Here is a 16,677-nt window from a genome sequence, read left to right on the forward strand (position 1 = left end):
TAAAATGCTGTACAAAAGTCTTTTCATTTTATTTCACTGTGAAAATGGGATATACATGTAATTTATTTAAACATAGGCGAACATACATGGAACTACGTTACACAAGGTAAAAACAGTTTATACAAAAGCCAAAGATGAAGGTCAATATTTAGTACAACCACCTTCATTCTTCAGCACAGCCTGAACTCTCATAGGCAAGCTTTGTAGTAATTTCTTTGAGTAGTCCTCAAGAATAACTATCCGGGCTTCTTGAAGGACATTCAAAGCTCTTCTTTAGATGTTGACTGACTTTTCTTCCATTATCTGTCAAAATGATCCAACACTGCTTCAATGTTAAGGTCCGGGCTCTGGGGAGGCCAATCTATGATCGTTCTTTTGTGCATTTTTCCATCCATCTGTGCTTTTACTGCACTGTTTGGGATTATTGTCATGCTGAAAAATGATGCAACTACCAATCTGATGCTTTGTAGATAGTATTGCATGGAGTTTCTGACTGTACCTTTCTGTGTTATTAATTAGACCAATTTGGACAAGACCATCTCTGATGAGAGCTCACTCTGATGAGTAAATGGATCAACTGAGGGGCCAGATACATCTCTCGTTGAATGTTTTCCTTTTTCTTAAGAACATGACTTTAAGATTTTGTTTACGTGGAGTACACTTTCTTCCTAACATTTTTTTTGTCCAACATTTGTCCAGAATTTTAAAGGACAGTGCATACCATTTGGCAGCACTTTAATGGTGCCAAATAGCACTCTTTTATGCCTGTGAAAATGTGTTTATTTTTGGCATTTTTCATGGTTCCAAATAAATAATTGTGAAAAAAGGATGTGTTTTTGTAATATGCTGCTGGTAACAAAGTGATATTAAAAAAAATTCCAAGAAAGTGGTTCCGTGGAAGCAAAACAAAAATGCATACATGGGTGACACTTAATACAATAAACATTACTTGAGACCAAAAAAATAAATAAATAAATGTGTGAACCAATCTACTTCCTTGGTACTTCACAAGCTGCCTAACGTTTAGCCAAAATATGAAAAAATGTCATTAATCTGTTGCTACAATAGCAAGTCATGGATATTTCCACAAATCCTCTCACTGTTACTTTTCTGCATATTAGAAAGATTATCACTAACACAATAGTACTGTAAACACTGGTGGGTGGACATTTTGTCTGGCGCTGCTTATGGAGACAAGAAATTAATTTAACTTAAAGTTTATTTTCCATATTTGGCCACTTAACAATAAAACAACAATGTGCACACATGCAGCAGTCAAAAAAACAACAAAACGATGAATTTTTTAATATACCAATGCTCCATCTTTCCACAAACTTTCATAAAAATATATCAGCCTGGAAGCTTGTGCCTAAATGTGCCAACAGACAAAAAAAGCGACAAAAACATAACCTCACTGACTGAGGTAAATACACAGTTTGTCTTAAAATCACTGTGAAAGTCTCAAACCTTTTGGAATTAGGAAAAGAGGTCTGGTAAATAGTGCAAATTCAGCATAACATAAGGCAATGGCTGTTAAAGCCTTGAAAACTGATCATCTCTATCAGAATAAACCAGCTGTTGGTGCCGGGTGTGTTCCTTTTCTTTCTTCAATCTCAGTGTCCTCATCAACATGCCCTATGTTGGGAGCAGCCACTTGCTCATCCACTCCCTCAGACTCCAAGGGTGCTTGAGGATCCGTCTCAGGCACTACTTGGTTTAAATTCCCAGGTACCGTTTCTTTTTCCTCTTCTGTTTTGCTTATGTCACTTGGGATACCATCTTCCTCCATTAGCACCTCATCAATATTCATGTCTTCCTCCGTCTCTGCAGTGTTCATATCTTCTTGTTCACCAAATGTCATGCCTTCTTCTGCTGCAATAACATTTGTGTCTTTTTCTGTCTCACCAAGTTTCGTGTCTTCTTCTGGCTCCACCCTGGCATCTTTTTTTCCCTCAGCAACCATGACAGCTTCATTCTGTTCAGTTAAAGTTGTTTCTCCATCTTCCTCTTCATCCCCCTCTACTTCTTCTTCCACCACAGTCTCCTCTTCTGCAGTGTCATCTTCATCCTCCTGCTCCTCCTGGCTGTACCCCAAAGTATCCCCAGGCTGCCAATAATCATACAGTTTATCCTAGAGAAGGGAAAAGACCAGCATAGCCAATAAGATTATAAAATTATCTTTTAAGACACAAAGTAAACACATCCTGTAAAGAAATTATTTAAATAATGTGTGTGAATACTGTACATCGAGAGGCCTTGTCCTCTGAAGGAGCATCTGCCACTTGGTGTAGATCCTCGCCACCAGATCCTTCACCTGGAGAAAGAAGAGGAAGGCAAGAGTTCTCATACAGGTTTATGTAGCACACTAAAAATGTCATTTATCAGAACCTCTGAAAAGAAACTTGCAATGATTTGTTGATATTTCTGATGATTCATATGAATATATTTAATATAAATATAAAGTAGTACAGATGTCTCTGGCATAGCGTTTCAGCAAGTTAAACGGGTTCCTAATCTGGAAATATATTACAACTGTCTATTAGGTCTAGCCTCATCTATACTGTTTGCTAATCTGTGAAATGCTATTAAGCAGTTTTGATATCTTGACTAACAGATCTGTGTACAGTGTTATCTATGAACTGAACTTGAAACATTTAATTTTGGAGAAAAGGCTGCCATTAGGAGGAAAGAGAAAACTCCTAACGCATTAACTGTGGGGTAAGTTTTTCAAATTAGGAACTTAAATACATGGGGGGAAAAGCACCAGATTTACTTGTGATCTCAGGTCAATCTAAAACAAGTTGAATCTGATGACAAAGATGCAAAAATGCTGGCAACCACCAGTGCTTCCCTTCTATGTCCTAGTAGACACACCTATTGTATCAATTTCTAAATCCGATGTCACCTTGTTCTCTGGTATCAATTTGAAGCTTCTATGTTGCCCCGTTTTTGAGTTATCGCATTTAAAAAGTTAAGTGTCTACCCACCTGCTCATAATGTCGATTAAAAAAGCCTTTTACAGCTGAGAGGTAATAACTGATATTCTGTCTGCTTAGTGTTACTGCTAACAAGCTACTGGCAAATGACTAGTCAAGTCATTAACATTCAAAATAGTTTTGAGCAGCATAGGCCTGGACCAGCGGCTCCCATATTTGGTTAAAAGTATTGTAGATTTTATTTTGTGAATTGCAGAAAAACACACACACAAACACACACTTGTTAAATCATGCTTACCTTGCTGCGATAAAGACATTTTTCACTCTCCCTGATGTCACATTTAACATGCGTTTCCAGCTCAGTTGACAAAAACAGCAGCTGCTTCTGAGGGACAGAAAAAAAAGGAAAGGGTTTAAACATTCAATAAAAATCAGGCCAATAACATCTAAAAATCAGATAAGACTGGAAAAAAGAATTTACCTTTTGGTGAGCGGGAAAAAACTGAAAGTTGGATGCTTCATTTGCTAATGTCAGAAGGCTATAGCACAGGTAGTAGGACTGGAAGAAATGATAAAAGGATCTTGGGTCATAAAAATCATTTTCAAAATGATGTCCAGGTGTTATTATGGATGTAAAACAAGTCAAGGTTGGAACATTTTGCAATTCAGACTGTAACAAAATGATCACCTGCTGGTCTAGTGTGCCCAGGTCTTCTTCTTTATCTTTCTGGTTCATTCCAGAAGAGCTCGTCATGTGTCGGAAAAGGGAGGAAGGTTGCATGCGAGGAAGGTATGGCCTCAGTTCAGAGAGCTAAATACCAAACAAAAACCAAACTCTATTAATTAAATTGATTTACATATTTATTGTGCATATAGGCTTCAAATTCCCCACGACCCTGAGGATGAGTGGATTAATGTACCGGTACATAATTTAAAATTACATGTGAGAAGTGTTTCAAGCGCTGGGTTTAAAGGAAACTGCCAAGGTTACAAGTTAACCCAATTACCTGAAATTCTCTTTCCACAGGTTTGTATTTGCAATTTCCATCCAACAACTTAGAAATCATGCACAGGCTTAGATGTCGGCGCAACTCTCTGTCCAAATAAAACAAACATAAAAAGAACATTTTTCTTTTTAATGGTATGGTATTGTGAAAAAAAAAAAATCAAAAAAATTAATAAATCACAAAATGCTGAAAGTATTTGTTTTCATACTGGCTTTATTTCACTTTTACATGTCTTCATGCTATTCTGTAGCTCAGAGCATAGTAGGTTATAGTGCTGTATTATGGGATGGTAAATCTTGTGAATATCACAAGCAAAACAAGACATGCTGATACATGAAGTATCTAAGCCCTTTCATTTTCACTTTCATCAACTGCTGGCTGACAAATTTCTTAGATTCAGCTGTGTATATAAATGCATAAATAAATCAGAATCAGATAAACACAATAATCAGAAAATCAGTATATCTAGAAATTAAGTATATATGAGTAGATAGTGAAAAAAGAAGAAGGATAAAAAGACTCACTTTCCACGAATGTTGTCAGGCAGGAGATGAACTAATAGGCACATGTTGTGGTGATCATCTGTCAAATCAGTGAGAGCCAGGCAGATTTTTGGCAGCTAAAGACATAAAGCAAGTAAATAAAGTTTTTAAAGCCATACAAGCCAAGAAGCTGAGATTAATAATCTGGAGCTTGGTCGTTTAGTACTTTGTATTTAATGCAAGAATTATGAAACAAATCCTAAAATCTGTTGTTAGTCAATGTAAAGAGTATAAAATGAGAAAACTGAGCTAATTGTTAGAACGTGTTAATATTCTAAAGCAGATTAATTACATGTCTTCATAAGGAACAACCATACTATACACCACTTAGGGGATGATTAAACACAACAGCTACAAGAAAACTGTTTGCTTTAATGTGCCAAACTGAAATGTGAGGAAATAAAGTGCCAGACAATGACATTTATGCACTGACCAGAGCGTCCCAATCCCTGATGTTGTTGACAATTTTACACAGCAGAGGCTCCAGTGCCACACTCGACTCGAGGATGAGCCGCGTTTCCAGGCCGATGTGACTCATTACAGTAAGGATCAACAGCAGCTCATTGTCGCTGTATGCACGTGGGCACAGACCCATGCAGTAAGACAGGTACTATAAACAAGATTAAAAAACAAAACAATGAGTGGTGGAGTTGTACTCAATCTGCTAAGCTCTCAAACGTCATCAGCCATTTATTGTCTACTACCTTTAAAACATTACTGCAGTTGTGTTCAGGGAAAGTGGTCTCTTCCTTGTTGTGGGTAGGACTATCACTTTTGATGTAGACGTCCTCCCTGCAGAAACACAGAAAAATTCAACTCCTTTAAATTAAAAAGTGACCAAATAAACAACTTTCAGCTCACGTGTTATAGTTTTATATAGAAGGTAACAAAAGGAATGAGCGAGTCATATGGTGATGACACTCACAGCAGATCTCCTTCTGTGAATGGAGGTTGCAGATTCTCATAAGGGAAGAGTTTAACAAACGGCACTCCCATGTTCATCAGGACCAGCGTCACGTCAGATAAACTGGGAACCCACACTTTAAACTGCTGGTTTCCATATTTCACTGTGGAAGTATTCACACCAAGAACTTCAACACTATGTACATTTTAAAGACAAACTACCAAAAGCTTAGGAAGGACAGCACTGACCTATTTGATAAGCAGCAGTCAATGCAATATCACAGAGGGCCTGTAGCAACTTCTCAGATATCATCCTCTCACTATGGACTGACATCATCTGATGAGATCGACAAAGAATTACTGCCCAAGCTTAAACATTTGTACAACAAACACAGTGCGGGTGTGTGTCAGACCTACCTTGAAAAGGAAACGGGTAACCTGAGCTGGACAGGGTGAGCTAGAGTCATAAGCTTCCTGAAACAATCCGATATTCACATGCAATCGCAGCTGAGCTGGGCTGGACCTGATGTAAAGCAGGAGAGTGTAAGTGGAGAGAAAGATCAAAGTTATTCATTATTTAGGAAAACTAAGAGTTGAAAATGAGTGTGCAAACTTAAATACATCCCTGAGTGCAGTGTGTTGGATAGGACTAACTGTGCTAATTTACCTTTTTACTAAGTGCCTTCAGGTCAAACTGTAGTTTCTCCTGACAAGACCTAACTTGTTGTTCATTACCCTGAGAGTAAAATGTCCTCAGTGAAGTTTATCAGAAGGCTCCATATTAGATTATGAAAAAGGTACGTTGAGGCCTTAGGATATGTACAAAAAAAGCCTTTCGTTCAAAGGTTGTCACGCCACTCTGAAGTACAGTGCACACTATTGACAAATCTAATAAACATCAAGCACAGAGTAAAGCTGCTGTAAAAAATATAATAAGCTAAGACCAATGTTCCAGGTCTTAATTTAAACTTGTGTATTTTTTTAATGCTATTGGTATACAAGACAGATTCCTTTCTGTATGTTATTGTCAAAATTTGTTATCAGATTCTTGGTGTTTATGCAGGAAAAGGAAGTATTTGGTTTGGAGTTCCCCCAGACTAATGAGTAATTTATGCAAATAATTTGGTGTTTAAAATTTAAAAAGCCAACACAGAGGGACTCAGAAGAACTTGACACTTCCAAAAATGGCCCTCTACCTGACCTTATTCAAGTTGCTAACTTAGTGCATACTTCAAAAATATCTCCCATGCTTCTGAAGATTCCTCATATCTTTGTTTTTTGGGGGAACAAACAGCATGCACTAGAGTTATCCTACAGTCAAACCGGCTGATAATAAAAGCATCCGTGATGTCCACTGGAGGTCAAAAGCAGTGTTTGAAAAATGTCATTAATATATAAAACTAAAATTAGCACAGAGCCCAGTAATAGTCACACTGAACGAATGCCCATAGCTGCAGTGTTATTGGATGTTTACTTCTTACAGAAAGCTGAACTATCAATAGGGATGCACCAATACAACTTTTTCTGAATTCCATAACCATATCATGGGTTTGGGTATCTGTGATACAGTACTGATTCAATATTCAGTATTAAATTAATAAGCCATATTCCTCACTCTCAGGAAGAGACTGTGAACACATATTAATACTAATAATAATATTATAAATTATCAAAAGTAGCAAGATTAATAAGCGTACCTGAAACCCAAAAAACAACATCATACATAAAGAAAACACACTCTATAAATCTCAGTAAATTACACACGAGCTCACTGCTAACTATATTTTATATAGTTCAACAGACAGACTGTAACACTCCTCCCAACAGTTACACACCGAAGAGTCTCTTGCTCAGCTACAATAAGCACACACAAGCTCTCAAAGGGCCATAAATGATCTTTGAGTGATTCTTAAGGCTACACTTCACTCTCCAGCCAAGAAACAACGAGTCTCATAGAAGCTTCTTATTGATGAGAGCTCTCACTATCTGCTCTGTGTAGCTGTCCTACAATGACCAGTGGTTAGGCTTCCACATGTTCCCTAACCCTCCACATCATACCCTACCATCATCATTCCCACATGCCTACTCCTCCTACCATTATTAACTTCAGTGTTGCTAACTTTGTGCGTTTTTGTTATTGTTTTTTGCAAATAGATCTGGTGACTTTTCGAGTCCGACCCGTGGCCCTTTGCCGCATGTCTCCCCCTCTCTCTTTCCCTCCGATTTCCTGTCAGCCTTCACTGCATCTATCCAATAAAGAAAAATAAAGTATCTTGGGGTCTTTTTCACGAGTGAGGGGAGTAGGCGATCAACAGACTGGTGCTGCAGCTTTGGATAGTGATGGAAAGAATGAGATCACGGATACAAGCAGCAGAAATGAGCTTTCTCTGAAGGGTGGCTAACCTCTCCCTTAGAGATAAGGTGAGGTGGTCAGCCATCTGAGAGGACCTCAGAATACAGCTGCTTCTCCTCCACATCGAAAGGAGCCAGTTAAGGCAGTTTGGGCATCTGACAAGGACACCTCCTGGGTGAGATGTTCCAGGCATGTCCAACCAGGAGGAGGCCACGGGGCAGACCCAGGACATGCTGAAGGGCTTATATCTCTTGGCTGGCTTGAGAATACCTCTGTGTTACCCTGGAAAAGCTGAAGGAGGTGGCCAGGGAGAGGGAAGTCTGGGCTTCTCTGCTAAGTTTCTAGCTGAATTGGAAGACCAGTTTACCCTTTAAAGCTGAGGCAACAAAAATGCCCCCAGAGGTTAATTCAATGTAATTTGTCCAATTAGTATTCAAGACAACTTTAAAGAAATTATAGATGAACAATTGTTGCTAATGCAGTATTTGGGCAAAGGTTTAAAATCATCAAAAAATCATGCACTCCAAACAATAATTACTTACATATATCAAATTTTTAGTACAAAAGTACAACAAATGTTGCCCTTTCATTTTTACACACAGAAATTCAGCTCACCACAGAAGAGTTTTTTGTGCTGTTCCCTGTGGATTGACCAGGCACTGCCTGAGCTGTAATGTATCCTGGTCAAAGATCTGACCAAACTTCTCCAGGTTGAACACTTCTTCTCCTGGAGGGACTTCTTTGATTGCAGCAGACATCAATGAATACCGCTGCAAGAATTCCCTGGTAAACAAATTCGAGCAGTTCACAATTTAGCTAACTACAGTGAAAACACGGTTCCCCAGAGACAAAATATAAAGTGGCAGCATGTCTTTGTGTGCCTTACTGTTGTTCGGAAGAAATGCCCTCCTCTCGGTTCTCCTCTGCTTCTTCATATTCAGCTATCTTCAACAGGTCCTCTTCACATGCTGTTAGCAGTTGTCTCTCAATCTCTTTTGATCTAGTGAATAATGCAGAGAGTTTCGTGAAGATGCTGTAGCTCTTGAAATGAAACGGCAGTGAAACTTTATGAACAACTCACTTTTTATTGTTATTTATTTCCTTCAGTATTTGGTCAAGATTGTTCTTGTAATTGCCTGACTTTGTTGTGGATTGAAATGGTTGCTGTGGAAAACAACATGTGATAGTTAACATCCAAATAAAGTTTTACTGTCCTTTAGCTCAGCAAGCTTATTTTTATACAGTAACAACTTTGCGTACAACAAAGACCAAGACATTTTACTTACATTTTTTGACTGAGAGCTCAGACGTCTAGGTGGACTAGGATCTGAGAATGTTCCCTTCTCAGGTGTATCTGGAGGTTTAGTAGCACGCTCCATCATCTCTTCCAAGGAAAGTAGCTGCTCATCATCACTGCTATGGGAGCTTTGGGTTAGATCCACATCTACTGCAAAACTCAGCCCCAAGTCCAGCTCCACATCTATGGGATCCTCTTTATTTATCTGCTTGTTATCACCTTTACTTTCCTGCCCCTTCAGTGGTAGAGACTGACAATAACTGGAGGTAGAAGTCTGTTCAGCAGCAGCACTGTCAGTCTCTACAGCACCTGTACTCACTTTTTTGCAGAGGAGAGATGGATTTTGGTCACCCTTAAGCTGCCTGTGTGAAGAAGGGATGGGGCTGTTTTTGGTGTCCTTATCTCGAGGAGGTGGTATTAAGTTTTCCAGTTTTACCCGTGTTAACGTTACAGTTGGAAAACTGCCTAGTGGATTAGGTAAAGTGGACGATGCTTCAAGAAGAGGACCGGTTATTTTGCAGTTTTGATGTTTCTCACAAGAGGACTCAGTAATTGAGTTGCTGGAGCTTCCTGCGATGCTGGATGAACCTTTCTCTGTTGTTTTGCTTGTTTCCCCATCTATCTTGGGTTTTACAGTCTTATTTGAGGAGCTAACAATGTAAGTCACAGGATCAGGAGTGAAAAGATCATTGGCGTCATAAGAAGCTACAGGTCTTCGTGAACGAGAAGCTTTATTCCGCTCTCCTGTCCGACCAGTCAAAGAGCTCGAATTTGGTTTCGAGGTTGATTTGTGAGGGCTACTGCTGAGTTTTCTGTTTTCTCCTCTGGGATTACTTCTTTTCGGGGTCTTGACAGAGCTACTACTGGAAGAAAAACCAGAGTGGTGACTGCCTAACTCAGCAGGTGAAGAGCTAGTAGTGTCCTTCTGAGGAACATCAGAGTTGAACAAAGTGCTTGATTTATCCCTTTTATTTTTTTGCTCGCTTGTCTTTTTCACACTTCCCTCATTTGGCTTTACATGTGATCTCATTTCCTTTAACTGTGGTACATGACTCTGAGAATAATTTATAAATGATTCCTTTGCACCTGTTGATGTTATTTTCTCTGTACATTCTTTATGCAATGACGACTTGCAGCATGACTGAGAAGATCCAACAGTAGATGACAGCTCTGAGCATGCTGACTGTCCACGTGCCTGTTCTGTAAGTAGATAGCCATCTGTGGTTTTGTGTTGGTTTGCTGACTCTGAAGAATGCATCACTGACGGCTGAGGCGCAAGTGCAGTGGGAACAGTGGGTTTTGTTGTCTCCGTTTTGTTTGAGTTTGCCCCTTGAGTACATGGTTTCTTGGCATTCTCTGAACCATATTCATACTCGCTGCGCCTCTTGTGTGATGAGAAGTTCAAGTCCACTGCTGGAGAAAGGGAAAAAAAAGATGATATTTTCTTTTGAACAATATTGAGGGTTCATTAATGTCTACAAAATGACCAGAATTTGATAGTTTTAACTTTGTCTTAAAAAGGGTTTTACTATCCACATCAGATAAATGTACCTCAATCTGTTCACAAAAGAATGATAGTCTGCAACTGCAGAAATTTACTGGCAGCTATTCGGATAATAAACTCATCATTTCTTTTAAAGGATAAGGTTATACATTTTATGATTCCAGGCTTTCAAATTTACTATTTTTTTTAGAGTCACAAATAGCAATCAGACAAAACCACATATGCAATGGACACCCCCCCACCCAGGTATTATATTTTACAGCTCAGATGAAAAAGTCTTTTTTTTTTTTTAAACATTTAAATCAACCAACAAATCAATCATGAAAATATCTACTGCAGCTCTATATGTCACATGAAAATAAAGAAGAGTAGGTGATATTTTTTGTTTTAAGCATGAAGAAATTCCTAAAGGGACATCTGAAGCACAAATTATAGTGACAACAGATCAGGATTAGGGGATTTTTTAAAAGCCATACTTCTTAAACTTTGAATTCAGGTTTTCAATCCCTGCCACAGGTGTAAAAACTTAAGCACCAAGCCATGCAGTCTACCTTGACAAACATTTGCGAAGGAATGAGTCAACCTAAAGACCTCACTGAATTCAAGCATCTGTTGTAATGGGATGCCACCACTGCAACAAGTCAGGTGGGGATATTTCTTCCCTCCTAGATATTGTATGATCAACTGTAAGTAGGACTATTGCAAAGTGTAGGCGTTTACAAACCAGAGCAACTCAACCACAAAGTGACAGACCACATAAAGTTAGAGAGTGGGTGCTGAGGCACATAGTGCATTAAAGTTGCCAACTCTCAGTAACTTCACAGTTTTAAAAACCTCATCTGACATGAACATCAGGACAAGTACTGTGTGTTTGGAGTGTGATAGTATGGCATAGGTTTTAATGACATGAAAGCATTATGTCATCAAGCAAACTGCCAATAATCAGAGTGATGTAAAGCATGCACCACTGGACCGTGAAACAGTGGAAATATGTTCTTTGGAATAACAAATAACATTTCTCTATCTGGCCGTTGACCAGTTGACCCATTAGACAAGTTTGGATTTGGTGAATGCCAGGTGAAAATTACCTGCCTAACTGCTTTATGCCAAGTGTACATTTTAGAGGACGGGGATAATACTTTATGGGTTGTACAAATGATAATAATAATAACGTTGTTGCAGCATGCCAACCATACAGTCAGCCTAGTACAATTTGTTTTCATCACTTAAGACAGTGGTTCGGAAACTTTTTTTGCTAGGCTCCCCTTTGTTTTACAAGAAAAATGTTCGGACCCCCCGCACAAACACATCCTCCAACCACACACACCCATATTTTGCTCCATTGTGGTTTATTTCACACCTCAAACATTTAGTAAACAATTAAGCAAATGCAAGCAATCTGCAAAAAATTACAGGTAGTAATAAAATAAACTAACTCTTTTATGCTACGTTCACACCTACACGGGTATTTTTGAAAACGCACCCGTTTCGTCCACACGTAAACGGTGTTTCGAATCACTGAAAACTGAGATTTTTTTAAAACTCCTTTTTTGTATTTACGTGTGGACGAGGAATACAGAGTTCGTCATGCAACGTCAAAGGTATGTGCCTTTTTTCACGTCACGCTGTGCGCCACGTTGTTTACATGAGATGAATTGCAGAATGACAGATAGTCAGATTAACAGTATTTTGTCTCTATCTTCAGTTTTTAAACGCTTACATACACACACGCAGTTACTGTCCCTCCATTTACAAAGGCAGAGGCGTCGCGATGTAATTATTTTACGTGTAGTTGTTTTTTTTCTGTGTAATAATGTTCAACATTGCTATCAATACATTTTTCAAAAAATGCCTCTGTGCAAAATGAGTTCAAAAACATAAACAACTGTGAGATACTGTTTGTCCGAGATTTGAACCCAGGGAACAAATCGTGGCAGGATCAGCCTGATATTATTTGTATCCCACTGTAACTTTACTGTATAAAGAGCTAACATCTCCAAAATGTCAGGAGTAGTTAGTTATTATCAGAAGTGTTTGTGAACCAAAAATCAAGAATGTGGGATACTGTTTGTCCGTAATTTGAACAGCCCAGCGCGTGTTCCCCACAATTGGAAAACCAATTCTGCAGGGGAGACCTACCTCGGCACTTGTGCAGGTGAAACCAAAGGGAAGATATGCTTCACCATATTTTCTAGTCTTTGGCTTAGAATGAAGTTGGTTTGGAAACATATTCAGCTATGCTTCATCTTCTGTTTTGCGTTTGTGTGGGTGCCCTGTGCTAGCAGTGTCCAAGCATTTTGCTTTGTTTTTTTCCCCCTTTTCATACCCCCCCACATTACCTGCAGGTCAGTGATATTTTCAGTGTATTGAAGCTACAGGACTTAACAAGCAATACTGCCAAACATAACCTATCTGAAAGTTTAGAATTTACTTTAAATTACAATATTACCTGAAATTAACTTTTCACTTGAAGGTGTTTGCTCCTGTTGCTGGCTCTGCAAAAAAAAGACAAAAAAAGTTAGTGACCTACTTAAGTGATATTTGAACAGCAATAACATTGTGGCTATGCAATTTATCTTATAAAAAACAAAACAAGTGACAACCAGTTCAGAAATTATTTCTTTAAATAAACAGACTTAATAAATAGCTAGTAAATGCACTTTAACTTATTTAAAGCTGTTTTCTGCATGCCCTCTGGTGCTAAACTTTTCTAGACAATACCCAATTAACTTGTATGAGAAAGAAACAAATAATCAAACCAGCTGAATCAGGAAAAAAAACAACTGTCTTTAACCTGCCAGCTCCATTTTATAAAGTCAATTATAAAATTATAATAATAGCCAGTTTGTCTTATGGAAACTGAGTGCTCAGTTTTCTTTCCATGCTCTGCCACCCCTCGCCTAAACCAAATGTAATATTTATATACGTAATATAAATATATAATATTTACAGTAATAAGAACCAAAGAGATGCAGACAATCTCCTGTTGTGTGCTACATGTGAGATTGGGTTACACCAGCCCATATCAAAAAAATCTAATCTCTTGACAATGTCCACAGTTCATGTGTGAAAACAGCTAAATACCTTCCAACTATTGCCAGTTTCATAAATTTTAATCATAGTTAGTCTCAGTATTGATTTTGTTCACAAATATTTTAATATCTGATTCAGGTTTAAAAAAATAGATATTATGGTGGTGTTGCAAACTCAAAAGGTGGCAACAAATTCTCCCTGTTTGTAAGTCAACAGGTGCTCTTAAATTGCCTTACTTCTGTGTTAAATAACATACAGTAACATGTTAATAAGACATGTCTTCCTACTGTCTTCCTTAAAAACCATTTTAAATTTAGAAATTGCTAAATAGTAAGATGAAAAAAGGGCAATTAAGTCTGTTTATAATGCTAAATCATTGATTTAAAAAAAAAAAAAAAATCATGTTGCCGAGGCTGGCTATGTCATCTTCTATCCTCAATCCAACCAAGTAATGAAAAGCTCTTAGCCTGACCAGCCTGGCATAAGACTGGAAAGGTAGAAAGCATTCATCATGATTTCAAAACTCGAAATAAACTTTGTGTTATTAAATATATAAAAACTTTACCTGGGAAGAGGCTACAGAGATATGCATGATGGGTAAACGACTACTGTCGGATGAGTGGGGTTTTGGATGGAGATGGTAGCCCTGCGAGGGCCAATGGCTGATATTAGGATACCAGCCTTTTGAGTATGAAGGGGACTGTGGGTGAACTTCATTGGGTGCTCTGTAGTTGAATGATGGGGTTGTAACACTCACAGATGGTCTGTGCAGCTGGACCGTAGGTATAGAATATTCCACATCACTGGACTGAGCCTAACAAAACGTTAAGAACCACATCAACTCAGCATAACTAATCATATTTATCATAAAAACACTCAACCAGAACAAAATCTGAGTTTCTCCTAAAACCGTATGAAAAAAGATGAAACAATACCTTATCTGATTCTTGTCTTTGTGTTGTTACAGTTTTACTTTCTGAGCTGGATGAAGAAGCCTTGAATTCAGTCGCTTGATCTCGGCCTATGTGGGAAGATGGCGATTGGTTGATAGCCACTGGAAGCAAAAATGTGTCAAAAGATCCTGGCTGATGGCCTCCTGGTATTGGGGGATTTAATGACATCCTAATGGTACCTGGATTGTTTGGCACAAGCCCTGGAGGTTGACCAAAGTGTTCTGGAGGACCCAACCTTTCCTTTGGCATAAAATAAGGTCTTTCCACGGGGGAACCAAGATTAAGTGAATTGCTTGAATTAAATCCTGATGAATGGATTAGTCCTGGGGGATGATGATTTTGCCAGTGTGGACCAATTCTGTCCCTGTAGCACACCTCAGGTGCCTGAATTGGCAACATTCTCCTCGGTGGTGGATTAGAAAGCCGGTTAGGGACCCGAGAAGGCTTCATTGGAGTCTCCTGGTGAAAAGATGTGTTGGATAGGGAGCGCTGCTCAACAACAAGGTCCTTTACTAAGGTAAAAAGGAAATATGATGCATGCATTATGGTCTTTTGAAGAACCTGTTACATTACACCTTACCCATTTACTGTACTTACTAAGGATTATCCATCTGTTTTTTGGGGTTTTTTTTAATTACAGGTCTGAATTTGTTTTAAGAGAAAAGTAATGACTAGCTTACCCTCTTGTGTTAAGCTTTTACAAGAGTGCCAAAAAGATCTCCCTCTGACAAACTTATTTTTCTCAATTCTGACTCTTTGGTTGGCTCAGTTGTTGATTTAACTGCTCATTGACAGTCCCACAGCATGAAACTGCACAATAAGTGAGACTATATAATAAAACAAACAAACAAAAACTTACATCATAAACATTACAGTCGAGTGCTTTATTGCACAGTAAGTAAAAGCATACACATGAGAGGCAAAGTCTCAAGGAGCAGGTAAAAGTAAAAAATTTTAATGAAAATTAACACTCGACCTGTCACTTCGACTCACCTTTACTTCTCGGTGAGAAGCAAGCTCCAAGTGGGCTGCAAAAAAGACAGAGAAATGGGAACTCAACATGTTTCTATTAACGTTTGAAGTTAGCCCGGTCACCAAGCCGACGACAATGACGCAACTTCAGTTTTTGTTTTATTTTTCTCCCCACACACAAAAAAATGAGAAAAAGAAGACGTCCAACAAAGCACGAGTTAACCTTCCACAGACAAAACGAGGGAGACACTTGCTAGAGAATTTCTGTTTGGCTAATGGCTACCAATCACGGCATGCTATTTGAGGTGACAACATGAGATCAAATAGTTTCACGCTTTGACATGTCGTGATGTTGTTTTGACATAAAAATGTCTTATCGCCTGAAATTAACATAACCTAGCAGTGTCGCTTGAGAACCTCAGTCCCAAACAGACGTCAACAAACTGGCTAGCCGTTAAATATTATTACCTGTCAATATGCTAGGAGCTAGAGAAAAAGAAAGCTAAATATGACAGCGTTATTCATTAGCATCAGTTCCTTGCGTCGTGTTGGACTCGCTTTAAGAAGAAACAAAGCCATCTATGAACGTTTTATTTTAGAACCTACATAAACGTCTTTCTGTAGCTAGCTAGCGAATAATAAAATGCATAATAAATACTAGCATGTCGTTTGAGGAAGTAATGTTTAGCTAGCTGGCTAACGCGCGTGCAAATGACCAGTTAGCAGTTATTCATACCGAGTGTCTCCTTAGTTTTCTGTTGCTTTCCTCATTTTGAGGACTGGGAAGTCTGTTTGCAACTACATACGGCGGCAATAACACGTTACTGGTGATTCCCGGTGCCACAAACATCCTCTCCCGCTTGCAACCGCTTAGACGACACGAACTGCATCATGGAACTTGGAGTTCAAAAGTATTTCACTTTAAAGGAATTCTTTCTGTAGATGTTCAAACTATTTCCCCAAGTCTTTTTCCAGTGCTTCCGAAATAAGATAAGATAAGATAAGATAAGATAAGATAGAACTTTATTAATCTCTCGGGTGGGTTCCTCTGGGAAATTCGACTTCCAAAAAAAAAAGCACAGCAACGACCGAAGTTACAGTTACAGAATTGTTATATATATATATATATATATATATATATATATATATATATATATATATATATATACACACACAC

General features: G+C 38.5%; 1 protein-coding gene across 5 annotated transcripts; it reads right to left on the bottom strand.

Moving 5' to 3' along the window:
• Positions 1–1,201: 1,201 nt before the first annotated feature.
• On the bottom strand, positions 1,202–16,379 carry slf2 (SMC5/6 complex localization factor 2). Of its 5 annotated transcripts, none has more exons than XM_085428116.1 (21): positions 16,237–16,379; positions 15,522–15,556; positions 14,511–14,987; positions 14,141–14,389; positions 12,992–13,037; positions 9,028–10,451; positions 8,823–8,905; positions 8,628–8,741; positions 8,357–8,524; positions 5,806–5,911; positions 5,638–5,725; positions 5,411–5,552; positions 5,190–5,277; positions 4,919–5,095; positions 4,468–4,562; positions 3,944–4,031; positions 3,625–3,747; positions 3,418–3,495; positions 3,235–3,321; positions 2,246–2,314; positions 1,202–2,131 (listed from the first exon to the last, which is right to left on the bottom strand). In XM_085428116.1, the coding sequence occupies exons 3-21, from the start codon at positions 14,976–14,978 to the stop codon at positions 1,562–1,564; spliced, it is 4,263 nt and encodes a 1,420-aa protein (XP_085284242.1). In that variant the 5' UTR covers positions 14,979–14,987; positions 15,522–15,556; positions 16,237–16,379; the 3' UTR covers positions 1,202–1,561. The 5 variants fall into 5 exon arrangements, with proteins under 5 accessions (XP_085284242.1, XP_085284240.1, XP_085284244.1 ...); XM_085428114.1 differs by having other exon boundaries at positions 14,511–15,040; XM_085428118.1 differs by lacking the exon at positions 16,237–16,379 and having other exon boundaries at positions 9,028–10,448; positions 14,333–14,389; positions 14,511–15,040.
• Positions 16,380–16,677: the final 298 nt, after the last annotated feature.

Source organism: Rhamphochromis longiceps, linkage group LG13, assembly GCF_057381845.1.
Source record: "Rhamphochromis longiceps isolate RC_006_pf linkage group LG13, R_longiceps_female_GT1.1, whole genome shotgun sequence".
Lineage (NCBI taxonomy): Eukaryota > Metazoa > Chordata > Actinopteri > Cichliformes > Cichlidae > Rhamphochromis > Rhamphochromis longiceps.

Excerpts from the sequence above, each read along its gene's own strand:
- slf2 (XM_085428116.1), bottom strand. The coding sequence starts at position 14,978 with ATGAAGCCTTCTCGGGTCCCTAACCGGCTTTCTAATCCACCACCGAGG. Across the intron at positions 13,038-14,140 it reads TCTCTGTAGCCTCTTCCCAG|AGCCAGCAACAGGAGCAAAC; the intron begins GTAAAGTTTTTA and ends TTTTTTTTGCAG. Across the intron at positions 2,315-3,234 it reads AATGTCTTTATCGCAGCAAG|GTGAAGGATCTGGTGGCGAG; the intron begins GTAAGCATGATT and ends TTCTTTCTCCAG.